At 45.0% G+C, this 19313-nt stretch overlaps 1 protein-coding gene across 11 annotated transcripts in view; it reads right to left on the bottom strand.

Annotated features, from left to right (window-relative positions):
* Positions 1-19313, bottom strand: part of macf1a (microtubule actin crosslinking factor 1a) — a 198271-nt gene that overhangs the window by 74987 nt on the left and 103971 nt on the right. For 10 of the 11 annotated variants that reach the window (XM_030082193.1, XM_030082195.1, XM_030082194.1 and 7 more), the window contains 27 exons: positions 18024-18119; positions 16094-16221; positions 15904-15997; positions 14984-15138; positions 14597-14900; positions 13805-13933; positions 13508-13585; positions 12424-12585; positions 11929-12033; positions 10908-11003; positions 10640-10765; positions 8359-8511; positions 7599-7610; positions 5831-5985; positions 5068-5194; positions 4778-4961; positions 4501-4667; positions 4226-4404; positions 4007-4145; positions 3718-3911; positions 3413-3572; positions 2930-3013; positions 2710-2817; positions 2524-2622; positions 2273-2395; positions 1952-2043; positions 1051-1186 (listed from right to left, as the gene is read on the bottom strand). In XM_030082193.1, coding sequence (XP_029938053.1) covers positions 1051-1186; positions 1952-2043; positions 2273-2395; positions 2524-2622; positions 2710-2817; positions 2930-3013; positions 3413-3572; positions 3718-3911; positions 4007-4145; positions 4226-4404; positions 4501-4667; positions 4778-4961; positions 5068-5194; positions 5831-5985; positions 7599-7610; positions 8359-8511; positions 10640-10765; positions 10908-11003; positions 11929-12033; positions 12424-12585; positions 13508-13585; positions 13805-13933; positions 14597-14900; positions 14984-15138; positions 15904-15997; positions 16094-16221; positions 18024-18119 — 3585 coding nt within the window. The remainder of the gene's footprint in view (positions 1-1050; positions 1187-1951; positions 2044-2272; positions 2396-2523; positions 2623-2709; positions 2818-2929; positions 3014-3412; positions 3573-3717; positions 3912-4006; positions 4146-4225; positions 4405-4500; positions 4668-4777; positions 4962-5067; positions 5195-5830; positions 5986-7598; positions 7611-8358; positions 8512-10639; positions 10766-10907; positions 11004-11928; positions 12034-12423; positions 12586-13507; positions 13586-13804; positions 13934-14596; positions 14901-14983; positions 15139-15903; positions 15998-16093; positions 16222-18023; positions 18120-19313) is intronic. The other variant, XM_030082187.1, reaches the window with a different exon arrangement.

Raw genomic sequence — 19313 nt, 5'->3', positions numbered from 1 at the left:
CTACATACATTGAGATTACATGAAGAGGTAAAATAATATGAGCTTAAATCTGAGCAGTTTTACACAACCTTCCACCAAATCCCTTCAAAAACTGTGAAAAGCAGTGGTGCTAATTGTTATCCTTCACTTCAACTTTTAGTAAATCAATGGAAACAAGCAGTTAACGCCTGTATTCATTTTTAACTTTAAGCAACATTTTGTCACGCTGGACTAAAACCTTTGCACAGTACTGCATAAAAATAATGGAATAAACTAAAGCAGGATCGCATAAATGATGAGATGCAATGTGTAAACTTCAAGCAGTGATATTATCAGAATAATAAAGGACATTTATCGGACTTGCAGCTGCTCAGATGAAATGAGGGTGGGTTCTATTTGTGTTTAAATACATCTATGAAAGGCGCAGCTCTACAGCCTTCACCTCACTGCTAGCGCGGCACCACTGAGGCCATGGATCAACCATGTTAGCAGTTCAGCAGATGTATTTCTGTGATGATGAAGATGATGATGAAGATGACAGTGATTCAAGCTTTTACCAAAACAATGTCAGGGTGGATCAAACCATGCTGAGGCCCAGTTCAGACACTGACATCCAGCAAACTCTCCAAGCTGCAGAAGCATCTAGTGACTGTTACTTTACTATTTTATTGTTTAGGATTAAATAAGTTAAAAAAAAATAAAAAAAATAAAACTGAAATTGTGGAATATATTTTCAGAGGATCTGGAAACAGGTCTGAACAGGGTTTGTGGTGTTTTGTTAAACCGAGTCGATGAGTGAGAGTGTCAACAGTGGTGATGTTTTCAAAAATGCACACTCTGTGAACACAAAACATGCTACACAACACACACACAACCACACAAAAAACACTCCCGCTGGCCCACATGTGAACTCTCGCTCAGCTGGCAAGCGCGCCGACACTCAGCAACATTTCAAAAGTACTTTCAACTGTTTATCTTTTTGGGCGTAAAGCAGAAGCAGAGGACGTTTTTTTTTGTCAAAATCCTGCAGAGACGCTTCCCCGGCTCCACCCGCCCCGTCAGCCCAGCTACCTTTCTCTCCTCCTCTTTGGCCAGCTGCTGCTCCAGCTGCTGCAGCTGCTGGGTGGAGCTGTCACACAGCTGGTTGTAGGTGGCCGTCAGCTCGTCCAGCTGAGCCTCCACGTGGGCGCGCTCCTCCGGGGACAACCTGGGAGCGGGGCGGCAGAGCGTCGGAGCAGGGAGGGTTAAAGAACGGAAGGAGACATATCGAGGCGAAACGTGAGGCTCTTGACCCGTGAGGGGACCTGCACGGTGATGAAATGACAAACAGTAGTGAATAAAAGCAGCTGCTGTTCCTAATTTGGCCACTGGGGTTCGCAGTGATTTCAGCACAAGAAGAAGTCAGACCAGAGCAGGTCAGAGAGCAGCGATGCAGCGGTGAACGAGTTAACTTACTGTCAGTGAAAAAGCATAAAGACAAATCAAGGAGTCGTGTTTGTGGTAGGTGGGATTTCTAAATCATTTTCATCTAAAGAACATTAAAGTTTAACATTTTTAAGATGAACTCAACATGATGTTGTTTTTTGCACTAAAACAGGAATCACTTGGGAGTTTGTGGTGTTTATACATTATACTGAACTGCATTGTGCCTTCCAGTGAAACCAGACTGAGATGAAAGTTTAAACACATATATAAATGTTACCTTAATGGATGCAGACGTATGCATTTAAGTTTGTGTCTAAGCAAAGCAAATGAAAATAGATATATTTAGGAGCTAAATTGAGGAAAACGCCCTGCGTTCCTTTCCATCAACTCCTCATATTTCTAACAAGACAGATACAATATGTAGGGAAGTGAAGTCCTGGAGTGGAGAAGAGGCTGAGGGGAGGGTGAGTGCTGCTCTGAGTCGTTTTCTGGGGCACAGCTTTGGCGTTTCTCTTTCTAAAAGTGTCCATCATTGCTGTGAACCTACTTGCTGGCCTGTTTGGACAGAAGGAAGACTTGTGTGCTCCTGATGGCTTCGGCCACCTGATCCTTTTTGGCTGCGAGCTGTTCGCTGATGGCCTGCAGTAGAGACACGTCAACAACGTGATTAGCAGTGTGAGAAACGGCTGCTGAGACAAGAAAAGGACATCACAACTTCTCTCTCACATTATTTACACTTATCAGGCACATTATCAGGTACACTTGTACACCTGAATGTGATTCAGGACAACATTCCTGCTGTAGATTTTAGACTACCTGGTTGAGTGGATTCAAACAGGCGCACTCACACACACACACACACACACACCTGTTGAGCAGCGAGTGAGGACTCTGCGTCGGGGCCGCCAGTCCGCCCCTGGAGGCCTTTCACCCAGCCCAGCAGGTCTGAGACCTGCCCCACCCGGGCCTGCTTCTCCTCCTCCACTTCTTTCTGCACAGGTTGAGGAACAAAAACACAAACTGTCAAAATGAACGTCACACCAGGCGAATAAACTACATATTCGATGTGAGGATGTTTCATTCAGGGGGGGTTTAATCTGAATACAGCTGAGGCTTCACCTCTTCCTCCTCCAGTCTCCTCAGAGCGTCGCTGATGTATTTCACATGCTGGGTGGTTAAAGTGACCAGGGCCGTGTAGCGCGTGCGCAAGTCCATGAACTGCAGATTAACACAAACACAATTAGTTCACCGTATAATTTATTAAATTATACGGACGGAACAACAAACAGATGTTGTTTCTTTCACCTCCTGAGTGATGGCGTCAGACGACGAGTGCATCCTCCTCCGCTTCACCGGCGACTTGTGTGTCGACTCGACAAAGGCTCTGTAGGTCATCAGCTGCAGCTCATAATCCTGTCAAGGACGAAATGTGGTGAACAATTCAGCAAAACACCAATTTATCAGTGTTAAAAATCACTGAATAATGCAATGAAAATGACTATCTAGGGAAAAAGCAGTTTCTTACCTTCACTGATGTGCAGTACTGCTTGGAGTGGGTCTGACACTCGTCTAGTTTGGTCTGGTTCTGTTCAATCTCAGCTACTAATGCCTGACAGCAAGATAAACACATAATTCGCATGAGTTAGTTTCTTCCTGTTTTCGTACATCCGTACAGCCAACAGTGAGCAGGAGACCAGCAGTGTAAACAGACAAACAGTCCACAGTAACTCAGCATTATGATTTGCTTGTTTTTACCAACAATAATCGAAATGAGAATCCATTCTGTGTGTCACAAAGTCTCCAAGAATCAAACACATTCAGCAGAGATCTTAGAATGATTTTAACTGAGGGGCTACATTAGACTGGATCAGCGAAATGAGAACAGAAAAAGCTACAACTATCCAAAATTTCAATCAGAATTGCAGTTATTGCTCCCTGAAATTAAATTTTTACAGGATACACTCGCTTCCTGATGTGTTTCACCGTATCAGACTTGCACGCTGCTCACCGTCTGCTGGGCCAGCTGTTCGGACAGCGCTTTGCTGTCGTTCTGTCCAGGTTGTGTGTTTTCTTGTCTCTCCGTCGTCTCTTCGATCCACTGGATTAAGGCAGAGTGACCGTCTCTGTACTGCTGCAGGGCCGAGCCCAGAGCGTCCAGATCCGTCCGTCTGCAGGACAGCACAGAAAAACAAGTCAGAGGAGGCAAAGGAAAAAGATATTTCAGCGACGCAAATCAAGTTTTTAAAAACATAGAGACAGCAACAAATGCTGAATAACAGATCAGCGCTTCTAATCCAGCCTTTTTGAACTCACCGTGTGTCCATCTGTCTCTTGACGCCGCTCCACCGCTCTGACAGCTGATCGGCTTTCTCCTGGTAGCGCTCCAGCTCCGGGCTGCGGTCCGGGTGGAGCTTCCTGAGCTGAGCGCCGGCCTCTTTGGCCCGGCCGACCTCAGACCGCAGAGACTGAAAGATGCTCTCCTGGTCGGCCAGCTCACCCTGCCACGCCTGCAACAGAGATCAAAAGTCAAGTCAGATTGGATATAAAGGAGGAGGAACACGTGATCAGACGTGAGGGGAAAACATGAAAGAAAGCAGCTGACCCCCAGCTGATCGCGGAGGTTCTGGATGGCCGCTGTGTCTGCGGGAACGATGTCTTCATCACTCAGTCGGCTCTCGTACTTCCGCACTTGACTTTCTGCTTCATCCAGGCTACGTATGAGGAGGTCGACTGTTTTCAACCTGAAGAGGCAAAATGATCATTGAATAAAATCTTCTGCATGCTTATAGAAACATCTTCATGACAAGAAATGCTGACGGACTTCTGGAGGTAGACTGATGAGAGGTTGTGCAGCTTGTCTGTTTTCTCCACAGCCTGATTGAGCTCAGCGCGGAGGACGGGAACGCTGGAGGACGTCGGCTTCTCCTCGAAGAACGTGACGCAGCGGCGAGACACGTCGCCCAAACTGGAGCGGAGAGCGTCCAGCTCCGACTGCAGCTTCTGGAAGAAAGAGAGAGAGTGTGTATTTCAAAAATTTCAAACATCGAATATCTAAAAAGCATCAAAAGACACCCAGCAGGTGGCGCTCCGGCTGACCTCTTGCTCTGCGATCTGGACGGTGTTGTCAGTGCTGTCGCCTGACAGCAGGATGGGCGGCGGCGTCTCAATCCCCCTCATCAGGCGCCGCTCGGCCTCGGTCAGGCGCAGCGTGATGTTCTGCAGCTCCGACAGGTACGAGCGAGACACGGACTCGTCCTTCTCCACTGCAGCCAGGAGGAACAAACGATCAGACTCATTGATGGACAGCTGGGATTGTCATGTTAACGCTCAGTAAAGCTCTGGAGGAGCGGTGTGTGCGTCCCTGCGGTCTGACCTGTCTCCATGTTGCGCAGCAGGTCCTGACAGTGCTGCTGCGCCTGCTGGACGTCTTTCTCCAGCTCTCGTCTCTCGGCGGGCGTGAACAGAGAGCTCTCCTTACTGTCAGACAGGAAGTCGCTCAGCTGGGACTGCAGGTGATCGAGGACGTGCTGCCGCTCCGACGGAGCCTGAGTGCGAATCTGTCCGTGACACACAGAGATCAGAAAAGACACAGCAGGCGATCAGGGAAGGAAAGCACAGGCTAAAACGTGAAGCCCGGTCCTCTGCAGCCTCGCGGCGTCTCACCGTGTCCAGGTTCCACTCGGACACCGTCCTGATGTCCTTGAGCAGGTAGTGCCAGGAAACCACACTCTTCATGTTGACATGGAGCTGATGCCACAGAGACATGACTTTCTGGTACAACTGCTCCGTCCTGTGTCCACAAACAACGCAAACAACGCTCAGAACTGAGTCAACATCTTAATTCTCGGCCAAACAATGCCAGGATTTACAGTATTTGCACTTCTACCATTTAACATGCTGCTTAAGTCAACAGCCTTCCCTGATGAAACTCTAAATGTTCTAAATTAAAGTTCTTATCTTGCTTATAGAATCTTAAATTGATTCCAGCACAAACACTCTTAAATGTAGCTAAAGTGCTCACATTCATAGTTACAGAAACATGCAGGATACAGAACTGGACAGATGAAGATAATTAACTCTCTTCTCATATTATCACAACTTGTTGGTGTGTCTATGTGTCTATGAGTTTTGGTTTTTTTTTTTTTTTTTGCTGCTGGGCCCCATCATGATGTAGTGGTTGAGGTTTTTACCTCATGACGTTGTTTAAAGAAATCTTTACTCGGAGAACTAAACTATGTGGTTTTGTCCGTCTCAGATAAAAGATGCTTTCTGATGGGAGCTTAAATCTTAAATCGCACAGTGAGAACGGTTCGACGTCACAGCTGTGCGACCACAGACAGCCTGCGATAAACTTCTGAAAGAGTCTGAGATTTCACGCAGTGCACACAGGACGATGTTGATATTCTCCAGCAGACTCGAGTCCCACCTGCCGGCGGTGTCGATGGCCTCCTGGTTGGGAGGAGGAACCGTGAAGCACACTGAAGGCACCATGGCCTCGTTCCCCGTCGGGCTGATCACCTTCCACTTGGTCCTCTGGGAGTTGTCCTCCAGGACGCACTCCTCCCCTCGGTTTATGGTGATCTGAGAGTCAGAGGAGACCAGGGAGGATGGAGGAGGGGATGAAAACATGAACGAGATGGAGGAGGCAGAATGAAATATTGGAGAGGGTTCCGAAGTCAGGTGAAAGGAAAATGATGGAGGTCAGGAAGAAGACGAGATGAGTGGAGGGATGATTTGGAGAAGGGAAGGAGGGGAAAAAGAAAAAAAAAACATGAACTAAACAGTAAAAAGACTCATAATACAACACAAAATGCCAACATTAATGGACTTCATGGCGTTAGCAGGAGCTTCAACGTGATGAGATTAGAGAAGCTGACACGGGGACGATGCCATGTGGTGTGAAAAGCTGCTTTGCACCGCTGAAGCTTTTAACGTCAAAGCAGCAAATTTTTCCAAACTCAGAGCTTTACTGACGCCTGTGCTGGTTTCACAGAAACACAGTCTTTCATAAACACAGCACAGGAAGCGCAGAAGGAAAAACCAAAGAGAGAGTTTGGGTTGATAAGCTCGAGAAGTCAGCGTGCCTCCACCACCCACCACCCCCTCTCACCCCGTCCCTGCACACACACACACACACATCAATAATGCAAAGCTGGGCACATACAGTAAATACATGGAATGCATATTGAAGCTTGTTATTTCTGGACTGACTGAACGAGCCTGGGAGGAATAAATAGTGTTAAACTCAGTTCAGTTCAGTGATGCCGCCTGCTCTCATCATCTGATCGCAGCCTAATGTGAAGCAACGAGCGGCTCGGCCTCTGATCGCTCATCAACGGAGAAAATATGGTAATTATTTAACATAACATCTGTATTTAGAGTCTGCGGCATAAATGTGAGTGGTGAGGCAGAAATAGGGGGAAGCAATTTACCTATCTTTTAATGAATCAATCATGGAGAAGGAAAAATCTCTTCTCATTAAAAACCAGTAAAAAGCTGACAGAATTATCTATAAATACAGAGAATTCTGAAGATTAATGTCAGGTTTAGATCACAAACATACGAGTACGTCCTTAAAATGTTCACATTTAATGTACTTTTTAGTAAATCGATGATAAACAATCAGCTGCAGAAATGTTCATTTACATGACACTGCTTCATTGCTGACGCTATTTATATAATATAAAAAAAATTCTCAAGCCAGACGTGACTGCTGACATCTGCTGCAGGTAACATCTTTCTTATTTTAACACTTTGCACGGTCCTTTAGTGGGCCAGGTTTGGCCTACAGGCATGAAACTTGACTCCAGAGCTTTAATAATACACTCTAGGGCTTAGTGGGAGATTTTTGGCTGGGAGATGGAGTTCATAGTTTATTTCAGATTCAAATATTTTGCTTCAGAACTAAAAATCATTTTGCAATACTGCCAATTAAAGCCTCGATATAACGTTCAAAACAGTTAGTCTTGATTTCAGATTAGTGTAATACATTTTTATCGCATGCAGATCAAAAATGTCTTTGATTCTCAAAAATATTAGTTTTATAATCCAGATAAATGAAAGCTCACACAGGTTTAAGTACATAGTCCTAAAAACCTGGAATCAGCTGATGAGAGAGCGACAGCGGAGCAGGACCGTGTGTGTGTGCAGTGTACGAATCAGAGGTGAGAGAGGGAGAACATAGGCAGCTATACCTGAACGTTTGTCTTGCCAGCCCAGCCGACAGACGAGAGGGAGGGGAGAGGAATGAGGAAGAGGAGGAGGAGGGAGTGAGAAGCATAAAGGTACACCAGGGAATGGAGAGAGAGGAGAAGACACAGGAAAGTGAAGGAGAGAAAGATTATCATGTGCACGTCTGTTGGTGAAAATCAGAATATCGTGAGGATGAATTTCAGCTCGGTGGCAGATCGCGTCCAGAGAAACTAAACTCCTCCTTCACCTGGAAGAAACTCAACTCGCTTCACTGAGCAGACTCCTCACACCCAGGACTAAATTTAGGAGTGCTGGGTGTTTTAACTGCTGAAAGGACGGGACAGATGTATAATTGATCAGCTTTCAGATCCTCAGAGGACGTCGCCGCTGAGCGTGTGAGAGAAATAAACCCTCCTGAGAATCTTCGCCTCCAGGTTTCTCTGGGTAAAGTCAACGAGGATCTTTCGTTCGGACTGTCAGTGATAAATGTGGAATCCAGACTGAGCGCTGTTCCTACGTTCTTGTTTAGATAAAGTGATTGATCACTACGTCAGACTGAGGGACGACAGACGAGTCTGGCGGTGGGAGGACTGGGTGAGGAGGTGCAGGGCGGGGAGGAGGCGGGTGGAGGTGAGGTCAGAGGTGAACTGGAGCTGAAGCTAAAGGTTTTCCTCACATCAAGGTCGTCAAAAGGAGCAACAGTTCCCAGATAATAAGAGACTTGTTGAGGTGCGGGGAGCTCTGTCAGCTCTGTGCTGGTACCTCGATCTGCCGGTAGTCACAGATGGCTCTGATGGGCGTGGTCGCTCCCAGGGTGGCGTCCGCACTGCGGGGTCGCAGCTGCACCAGCGTCTTGGCCCGTCCGACCAGGCTGGCCACCGTGCTGCGGTACTCGATGAGCTGCTCCTTCTCCTCCTGCAGGAGCAGCACAGGGTTCAAACGGAGAAGAGAGGGACTCCAGACAGCAGAAGGTCAAGCTTCCCTGACCTTTGGACATGACCTCTAATGAACTTTTACACACGTCCCTGTTCTGACACTGAAAATGTCTGACTGATAATAAAGGAGATAATTCTTCACACACTACTAATTTCAAAAAAAGTTAATTTCACTGAGCTTAACTGTTGCTAGCTCTGTTACTATTTCACTGAACTCCAGTTTTCTGAAGGAGAACTTCCTGAACTAACTCGATCTTCCTGAAAGCAACATGAGTAAAAAACCATTAGCATTAGTCTGTATCCACACTGTGATACATGAGCACCCTTAAATATACATTTACTAAAATACCAGCCGTCTACATGTCGGTATGATGGAGGATGATCTCAGCTGCTTCTTCTCATTGTCGTTGGTTTACTGTTGGAGTTATAACATCATCATAGAGCATCTTCCTCCCATGAACTGATGTAACTTGAGCAGAACGAGTCAGTCATTACTGACCCGCACAGAGCTGAGCGCTCAGCTAAAGCTAAGATAGACAGAACTGACACCTGGATTTGTTACTTCTCACAAGCAGAAACTAGAAAAGCAGCTCTACTACTTTTTCAAAAAATAACTTGACAGAAGAAATCGGCTTAAATCCCACCGAGCACACGGTGTGATGGGCCCGTCAGCCCGGAGCCCCGACAGGACCGGACACGGCGTCTCCTGACTCAGCCGCCGCTGTTCGCTTGACCGCCGACCATTAAACATTTAACGGAGCGCTCCCCGCCCTGACAGCCGGCGTTTCATTTCCATCTCATCCAGAGCGGAGAGGATTCATTAAGGATTCACAGTGGAGAGAAACAACGGGCCGGCAGGAGGGGTCAGAGGTCACCAGCCAACGAGAGAGATAAATGGACGGAGAGTCGCACTCAGACGGAGGCGGAGGGAGAAGCCAGGAGCGATGACTTCATACATGAGGTGAATGTCACGGTGAGGCGGCATTTACTGCGGTCAGCACAAGGCTCATATTATTACAGATGTAAGTGATATTAATTCTCATCCACGACGCCGTCGAGTAAAGTCTCGATTCTTCTGCTCCTTTAACACCAGACAGTTCACACGTCATGCATTTTTGTTCCAGTAGATTTCTCTAGTTTTTATAACTGTTATAACAGGGATTCAAACCCAGGTTCACTCAAAGTGAAGACCTGATCCGACTGTGGGAAACACTCTTTGTGTGCAAAGTGAGTGTAAAGGTGACAGGATGAAAATTGTGCCCTGAGGGATGATTCAGCCAAAGTTCCCTGTAAAGGATGACTTCAGGCTCTCATGCGCCGGGCTGCAGCTGACTGAGACAGAGCGCAGCAGTCGGGACGCCAGAGTTTTAATCCTTCAGCTGCTGAATGCCGCTGCTGCTCCAGCAATGAGAATTTAATGCTTCTGTTTTAGCTTCAGTCCACAGGAACACTGACTGCTCTCAGTTTGAACACAAGGTGGCAGCAGGAGCTCGAAATCTGACTAAACCCACTTACTGAAAATATATATAAACCTCAACATAATCTATTTAACTAGATGTTAGTGTTAATTTTATCTTTGGTAATATTATTATTAGTCCAAGGAAGTGAACTCAAAAAAAAAAAATCCTCAAAACCAATTTTAAAAGTAAGAAAATTCAGTAAATCAAAGTAACCGGTTACCTGAAGAAGTAATTCTGACATTAGCTAAGCTTACAGCTCAGTTAGTGGAGGAAGATGCTCGATGAAATAGATGCTCGGGTTTCTTTAAAGATACGTTTATGAAGTAATGACAAGAAAAAGCAAAAACAGACAAACTACCAGCATGCAGACGGCTGGAGATAAAGAGAAACCGCTCATTTGAGGCTGCTAATGCTAATCATGCAGTTGAGGCTCATGTTGCTAGCAGGTGGATTTAGTTCGATTTCAGGATGAATGAAACCCTCGTCCTTCAGTTAACGGAGGTTTGGTGAAACAGTAGCAGCAGTCGGCTGGAGGGCAGAACAGAGATGCTGCAGCTCTCCAACTGTTCTCAGGCTCAAGTTTGAATGCTGTCGTCTGTTTTAGTGAGAGAGATAAAGTCAGGTCACATGAAGCTGAGAGACAGATACCATGGAGTCCTGCAGCAGGTCTTCCAGTTTGCTCAGCCGGCTGTTCTTGTCGCAGGTGTACTGCCTCTTGATGGTTTCCTGCAGCTGCCGCAGATACGACTCACAGTCCCGAGCATCACTCATGAACTGAGGAGGAACCGGACAGAAAGAAGAGATGCACTTTCTGGATGATTCATACGCGGTTATGGTGAAATAATACACTGTACTCTAACTAAGGAAGTTTCTCCCCATTATCTAATAAATGAGAGTGACGGAGGATCAGTCTCACCTGGAAGTATGCTGTGTTGTCTTTGAGGTGTTGCTCTACACACACACACAGCTGGTCCACCCACTGCCACTGGGTCTGCAGAGCCGCACTGTAGGCCTGATAACACACAAACACACACAGACATCTAATATATACACACACTGCAGTTGAGGCTACTTTAATTTGAAGTTTTTCAAAGAGATCTGGAAGCCTGAAGTCACAAAACACAAGTTTAAACAGTTTTAATATAATTAAACTGAGTCTAAACTCTGCATCGGAGGATTTGACATTTTCTTTCTTCGCCCATATATCAGTTACTCATAATCTGGTGGCAGTCGCATTCAAATTGCAAAAAAAAAAAAAGTGACTTCAGCAAAAACTCTGCAGTGAGCATGGAGACGTGCAGGGAGAGCGTGGCCTCAGTTTGAGCCCTGCTGCACTTCCATTGACTCAGTCCTCACAGTGACTGCTGTCTGTCTGCAGGGCTTTGACACAGACGCTGATCAGTAGCGACAGGGTCACGTCGTCTGACAGCGTCTGCAGTTTGTGGCTTCCAGGGATTTTTTTTCTCAAATGAGCAGTGTCAACAGTTTTCTTTGTTATTGTACTTTCACTAAATGTACAGTTATTTTTTTTATAAATCATCAAAACAGAATCTGAGGCACTTTTCATTAAAAAAATATCTGTTGATACATCAAAGCCAAATAAATTCACCATTTAGTCCATTTATGAAAAACAATTAGCTTTTTTTTTTTTTTGCACATTTGTACATTAGATGGCTGTACTTCAGAAACAGTCCGTCCTTCCTGGCTGGGTAAATGTGTTTACATGCCATGATAAACAAAATGTACTATCCTGATTTTTCTTTTTATTTCTCTTTCCAAACACTGATATGAAATTCCAGCTCTTTCCGCACAGTCAAGAAAAGCGCTTCCTCTGGAAGGTATCTGTCGGGCGGGTCGCCCCCCCGCTGGGCCTCGGAGGCGAAATGCAACATGTGGAAAGGTCGAGCCGCCGAGCCGAATCACGTCACGGAGCTCACCTCCACCGTCTGCTTGGCCGGATGGTTTTCCTGACAGAGTCGGCCGGCCGTTTCCTGCAGCGAGCGCATCACATCGCGTTTCTCATCCAGCTCCAACCTCACTTCCTGTAAACGCAGCAGGAAAACCAACGTGGAAGGTTAAAGAGAGAAAATGAAGATTTTAATGAGGGGAAAACAGTCAGATGCTTTTATTCTGAGTTTTGCTGTAGTCCGGAGCTGGGTCGTAAAATACAGACAATGTGATTGAAAGAAAAATAAAGAAGCTTATTTGGACAAAGTTCATTGGGATAAATCCTGAATACTTTATCCCAAACCTTTTGCATGTCGTCTGAATTATTTCGCTGTGTATCAGTGGCTGTGTGATTTTTCCACTTTCAAGGCTGCTTGAAGGACAATAAAGTTCCCCTGATCCCCTTTATTTCATCCTGGGCTGCAGGGATCTGATCTGCAGCTGAGACAGAGGAAGCCTTCGGTTCCTCCTCTCCCTCTACTCACGCTGTATAACTGCTTCTTGGCGCTCATGCTGCTGTTGCCGTCGCTCCAGTCGTAGGCGATCTCCTCCTCCTCCCTCTCGTTGAGCCAGATCAGCTCCTCAGTGCAGTGCGACACGAAGGCGTGCAGACTCTCCAGACTGCGCAGGCGCCACGACGAGTGTTCCTACGGCAACCGGACAAACAAACTCACGTCATTCTGCTGTTCAGCGGTGCACGAGGAAGAAAACAAAAATAAGCATCCTCTCAGCATCTCGCTTTTCAGAGTGCATTGTTGGGTTTTGTGCATTTAAAGGAATTTTTAAAAATTCAGTTTTTCACATCAACTCTCAGGTGCCTTCAAAGTAAATTTTGCACATTTATAGCTCAGTTTCTTCTCTTTTGTGAAGAATAAAAGGTATGCAGAAATGAAGAACTTTACTGAATTTTTACTATTCAGGTATATTATTTAATATATTGTTTAATTCTGTCAGTCATTCAAATATTTTGTTATATTCCTCTGAAGCTGATCATATACCGTCATTATTACTATTAACATAACATTTCACAGCTTAGCTTGTTTTTAGGATTCTCTGATGGCTTATGCTTGCTTTTAAGGTGCCTTATTAATAATATACTGAAATATAATAAACTTTAAAACCAAAACAAAGAAAATCAAGTTCAAGTCAGATTTGCTGATCGAGGCTGCAGAACAATTTTTTTGCAGAAATGACCAAGTAATCTCCTGCTCAATTACACTGTTATTTATATTCTACTGACAGTTTATTAGCCTTTAACTTTACTTGGTTTCTTCTGTCCATTTCAAACTGCTAAATAACTGAACTATACCAACTGGGGCAGGAAAAAAAACGCAGTAGTGAATTTCCAAAGAGGAAAATGTACAAAGAACCAGTAGGACAAAGAAAGAAGAGATAAAGACAAAAGACGAAAGGGGAGCCGGGATCAAAGGAGAGGGAGCAGAATTATGTTAATAAGACCACAGTCCTGTCATGCTGTAATGGGATTATCTGCCAGAGCGAGTTCTCAGAGAAACAAAGGGGCGTAAAGACCCACAAACATCCATAAATCCAGCGTGAGCGGCTACTGACCAGCAGTTTGCAGTACTGGTGCTCCAGCTTGGCCAGAGTGTCCGAGTAACTGCCTTTAAAGTTAGGAGAGACTTTAGCCTGAGGGAGAGAGACAGACGACAAATGGTTACTGACCACAGCACTGTGCGTGCGTGTGTGTATGTATGTGTGTGTGTTTTTGCAGGAACTGAAATCTGTTCACAGACTCGTAATTTTAAGTCAAAAGAAATACCCAAAGCTAGACCCATATTGGAATCTGCAGGAATCAAATTGTGTGTGTGTGTGTGTGTGTGTGTGTGTGTGTGTGTGTGTGTGTACCTCGTAGCTGCGCGCCTCCTGCAGGCCGCTCATCAGCTCCTCCACTGCAGTGTGAATGCTGTTGTGTTCTTGCAGGTTGTTCTCCACAGAGGGGAGATCTGCGCCCCATTCAGCGCGTTCTAGCAGCTCCTGAAACACACACACACGCACACACACACACAGCAAAAAAACTCTTATTTCCATGAAACTCTTCATGGACTCAGCACTGAGTCGTTTTCCAGTTTAAATCTACATTTGAATGCGTTCTGTAAATCTCAGCGATCTTTAAGCTCCTGTTGTTCTATGAATAATTAAAGGATGAATTAATTTTTGTGCCTGATCGTGAAGATATTCATGCGGCGCTGCCTTTCCTGTTTAACAATATGATGCCAGAGTCAAAGAGGCACTTTCAATACAAACAGGAATATCTGAGGAATAACGATGTAATAAAAAAGTAAAAAAGTGAAAAAGCAAGCAGAACATTAAAGACTTCTCTGATAAGGAAATGGACAATACTTCATTTCCTAGAAATGAATTCTTATTTACATTTCATTACAATGACTGCAGTTTTTCTAATGCCAATTAAATAATGTAATAAGTTATAGTATTATTGGCTGTAATACAAAGAAAATGATCACAATATTAGCAGATATTACATTTTTGGCCATTATTACAATATTGTTATCGAAAACAAATCAAACATTCAGATTATTTCGATATATAAAATTATAAAAAAATAATGAGAGAATAGAGTAATTTGAAGGAATAAACAGAGTGATTTCATGTTAAACAGTGTTCATTTCAGAGCCTGACCTGCGTCTCCTCCACCCATCCCAGCAGCTCGTAGATGAACCTCAGGCTGCCTTCGTCCTCCGACGACGACATGGCCACCAGCTGGGAGCGCGCCATGGGCCGCCGCAGCAGCGCGGCGCCAACGGCCCCCACGGCGCCCACGGCCCCCAGCAGCGTCTGGCCCAGCGACAGGCCGCCGTCGGGCGCTCTGTGGCCCGTGAGCTCCGGGCCGGAGCCGCTCAGGCTCTGGGTGAAGTGGCCCTTCCTGTAGAGGCTGGAGCACTGCAGCCTGAGGGAGACCAGCTCCTCCTGAAGGCAGGACGCTCTGCGGACGGCACGAAACCGTGAGCCCACGCCCAGATCACGCACACACACACACACACAAAGCGGTACGGGCCACACACTCACCTGAACGCCAGCTGCTCCACCTGGTAGTACCTCTCATCTCGGAGGACCTTGAGCTCCTGGTTGATCTGCGTGATGAGAGCCTCGCAGTCCTGCAGGTAGCAGGCCAGCTCCTTCTCACACTGCACCGCCTCGCCGCTCTCCACCCGGGACATGTCCTGCAGGAGGAGGAGGAGGAGGACCATCAACCAGTCTGTTTGCTTTACCCATCAAGCATCGCTCTTGGAGGTTTAGTGTTTCCCACATTCAGTGAACAATACAGACAGATTAAAGCAGGAAGAGGAGAGTAAACATGAGTCCATCAATACGGGGAGCAATGTTACTGAAGCTCACCGCACTGACGGAAAAGAAAGGAAAATCTGTTTATGATCAGACAATCTGACAAACTGAAAAAAAGAAGAAAAAAAAAATCAAGGAAATCCCTCCAGAAACAGTCACTTCTCTCAGGTGCTCCTCCACCTTGTTCCAGTCCTGATCAATAAATACTGGGTTTATCACACTCATTCATTTCTGGCTGAGCAGTGGTCCTATTTGCCTTTTTGGAAAAAGTACAGTTTTTTCCCCCCTCATTCTGATTCTTATTTTGTCACAGCCATCTGTCTACAGGCAGATGAAACAAACAGAAACATGGAGGATTGAGGACATTCTCTGGTGTCCAGGCTGTCCTCATCAAACAGAGGAGACGCAGCCTGTTTGCAGAAAGCAAAGAAAGTGGTGGACAAATATTTATTGTCCCAGGGCTGAGGAAAAAAAGTTATCTAACACTGAATGTTCATCAAGTGCAAAGCCGTGACCCTGAGTGTGTGTGTGTGTGTGTGTGTGTGTGTGTGTGTGTGTGTGTGTGTGTGTGTGTGTGTGTGTGTGTGTGTGTGTGAGAGGGAGAAAATCTAAAGGGCATAAACAAAGAGTGCTTCAGTACTCACCGCCTGGAGTGTGTTTTTAGCCAGTGTCAGTTTCTCCTCACAGTCCAGAGCCATGTTCTGGATCTTATTGGCTCTCTGAAGCAGCAGCTCCAGTCTGAAAACACACACACAGGTACACAGGTCAAGTGGAACCGTCACAGAAAATAAAAGTAGAAAATGTGTCTCTGAGTGTGTGTGTGTGTGTTCACACCTCTCCACTGCTGGCCGCAGGGCCTTTTCTCTGTCCAGCATCTCCAGGATGAGTTTGCCCCATTCCTCCTCCAGGTCGTTGGGATGGAGGCCCTGAGGAAGCTTAATACGACCGAACTCGATCCACACCTGGACACACACACACACACACACACACACACACACACACGCCATGTTAACATATCTAGCTCAGAGATAATGACTAGAAACTATGGCGATTCAACGGGGTCACTGATCAACGAGGCCACATACATACAAAGACGATTTTCTGTTTTTTTTCTTCTTTTCTATCTTAAATGTTAAGGGGGAAAAAAACTTAATTACATTGATCTGAAAAAAAAATTAAATCAAATCATGTTTAATTATTGATCTGAAAAAGAACATAACTGGTGTTTAATGAGAGTGCAAAGTCATTTTAAATATAAAAACGCTCACTGCAGGCAGAGTTTGAAACTTATGAACAAGAAGAACCCAGTGAGAGCCAGTTGTGTTCATGTTGCCAAGCAACCAGATGAAATCCTCCCCCTTCAGCTTGTGAGTGTAAAAACTTGATAAATCAGAAAAAAAAAATCACGATTAAGCCATTATTTTCTGGAACCACTTGACACACTATTGATGAGCCTTTTTTTTTTTATAGTTCTTTTCATTATTTTATTTTAATTTTTTTTATGAACCTAAGCAATTTCGTTTTTGTAAACATTCATAAAAATGTACTGTATGTAGACATACTTGTGTATAATGTTGTAATACATCTATAATACGTTGCTGTGTGTTGCAGCTCAGTCTGGGAGGAGGATGAATGAAGCCTCACCCCCTCTGAGAGGCCACCACCCATGATTGAACAGTGAAACGCTTCATTAGCACAGTGTTCACATTGATCAGCGACCATAAGTCACACCGCAGACAAACGCTCCAGCAGCATCAGCTGAGGACGCACAAAGGACAAACTATTATCAGCCATCATGTGTTTCTCTTCATTTAAACAGTCTGCTGCATTGATAATAACAGAAACGGCTTTCGCTCCGGGAGACAAAAGTATGACTGAACTTTTACACAAACACACTCGAAACAGAACTTCCCCGCCGCCTTTCTGAGACAGAATCCCCATCAGCTCCAACTCATGATGCTCACCGGCGCTGCGTCCGCCATGGACACCATGTTCCCGTCACCCTGCTCTTATTCTCATCAGTATTTATAAACCTCCTTTTATGAAACTCAGCTGTATCTGCGATTGCACAGACCATAAGATATCTGATTTATGGAACATGTGTTTACGATCCGATTAGAGTCCGTGTAAACAGCACATCGGATTAATTCCCACATCTGGAGCTTCGTGTGTTTGGTAACGTGAGCAGGGAACGATTCACACAGGGTGCTGAGAGGAACGATGACTGATGCCCTCAAACACATAAAAAGTCATTAAAATGGTTCAAAGTGAGAATTAATAAGAAGCTCAAAGCAGAGACTTTTCAGTGAAGCTGAACAATTCACCGTCAGTACAGGTGAAGCAGTATGGGATTGATCCATTGGATGCTATCAGAAGAGATCCTTTTTTTTTTTTTTTTTAAACCTCTTGATGAACCATATCTTTCAGTTGTCATGTAAATGGGAAAATCTGATTCCACATTTAGAAAGAAGTGGTTTACCAACGGTGATCAAGAAGTCAAAACTGGACAAAAGAACCTTTGAGAGACTAAACTAAACTAAAAAGTGAAATAATGTATTATAGTAGCTACTGGAGTAAATGAAAGTATAAAAAAATCCAAGAATAATATAAAAATAACTGCATAAAAAAGATTTCTTTTAAAAAAAGAAATCTTGCTGTGAACACACACTGTGAGCATGTAGGGCTGATATCCTGATGAAAGACAGTCACAGAGTCTTACAATTAAATAATAGTGGATGTGAAATAAGAAAGAGTCCGTTCTCACCTCCAACAGCTTGTAGAGGTGTTCGATCTGACCTTTCTCCATCTCCTTGGCAGGAATCTCCGTCTCTTTGAAATGGACGTACTCGTTGTAAAGTGCCTGAAGGAAGACGGAAATAGAAGGTGCTGATGAGCGCCGCGGGATCGATCGGCAGCGCCGCCACAGGTTTGCTTGACAGACCGGCCGTCACCGGCTGGAAACCGCACCGTTTCAAACACGCTAATCAAACTGGAATCGATGAAGAGTAAAACGTAAAACCTGCTCCCTCCCACTGTGCACAGGTAGCAGAACTCTGACAGACAAGCCTCAGCCTGCTTCAACAGTTACTGAGAATAAAAAAATACTTTAGTTTTCTGGTTACTTTATGATTACGTTAGCCGTCCCCTGTAATAAGGAGCGTGACTGCTACTCCTTAGCTGAGCCGTCAGCTTTGCTTTAACATCTACACATTAAAAATGCTTGACAGAAATTTATGAACTAAAGATAACAAAAAGCAGCAGCAGCAAAACAAATAACACAAATGCATCAGCTGTAAGGAAGACAAGCTGCTGTTCCAGCTGGTGTGGATACAGGCTAATTCTCAAAGCCGGACATATTTCATGTTTACGTCAGGAGGACTGAGCTCATTATGGATAAAGGGTTGGAGGTTAAACACATGTCATCTTAGTGCTTTCATATATGTGTATATATTTCCACACCTTGGTGATCTATGAATTCACCACAGCTCCCTTCACAGAAGCATTTTCTGCAAAAAAAAAAAATTTACCCACTTCTCCTTGTCCTAATCTGAATTCCTGGCTCGCCTCGCACCTCGACCCGGACTTATTATTATTACACCTTGAGACTCTCCGCGCACTTTTGTTCCCACGGGCTTTCAAAGAAAATTGCTTGTCAGCTCTCTTTCTTCCAGGCTACATGTTGTTGGGACTGAGGAGATAAAGCTGAGAACGTAAACATGGATTCAATTCCAACACACGCATCTGCACATAAATACCCAACATGTTGTTGTGAGGACAACTGCATTGAAACAGCGGAGATTTTCATCATGCTGGGTGACACAAACACTTTAGGTTAATTCAGTCTGCAGGTTCGTGCAGAGCGACCGGGCTGCGGCCTGGAAACCAGGGAAATGCATTCTGGATTCAAGGTCGGAGTTAACTTATTCATGATTATTCAGTGGCAACAAAAAAATCGCAAAGAACAGAATACAGGAATCCATTATCTTTACATGGTAAAATGTCTCAGTTATACTGACTGATCTGTCATTTATGGGTTATTGTGAGACCGTCTTGT

The sequence above is a fragment of the Salarias fasciatus genome, chromosome 22 (genome assembly GCF_902148845.1).
Source record: "Salarias fasciatus chromosome 22, fSalaFa1.1, whole genome shotgun sequence".
In the NCBI taxonomy this organism is placed as follows: Eukaryota; Metazoa; Chordata; class Actinopteri; order Blenniiformes; family Blenniidae; genus Salarias; species Salarias fasciatus.
The sequence above is the reverse complement of the archived record's forward strand: the minus strand, read 5'-3'. Positions and strand labels throughout refer to the sequence as shown.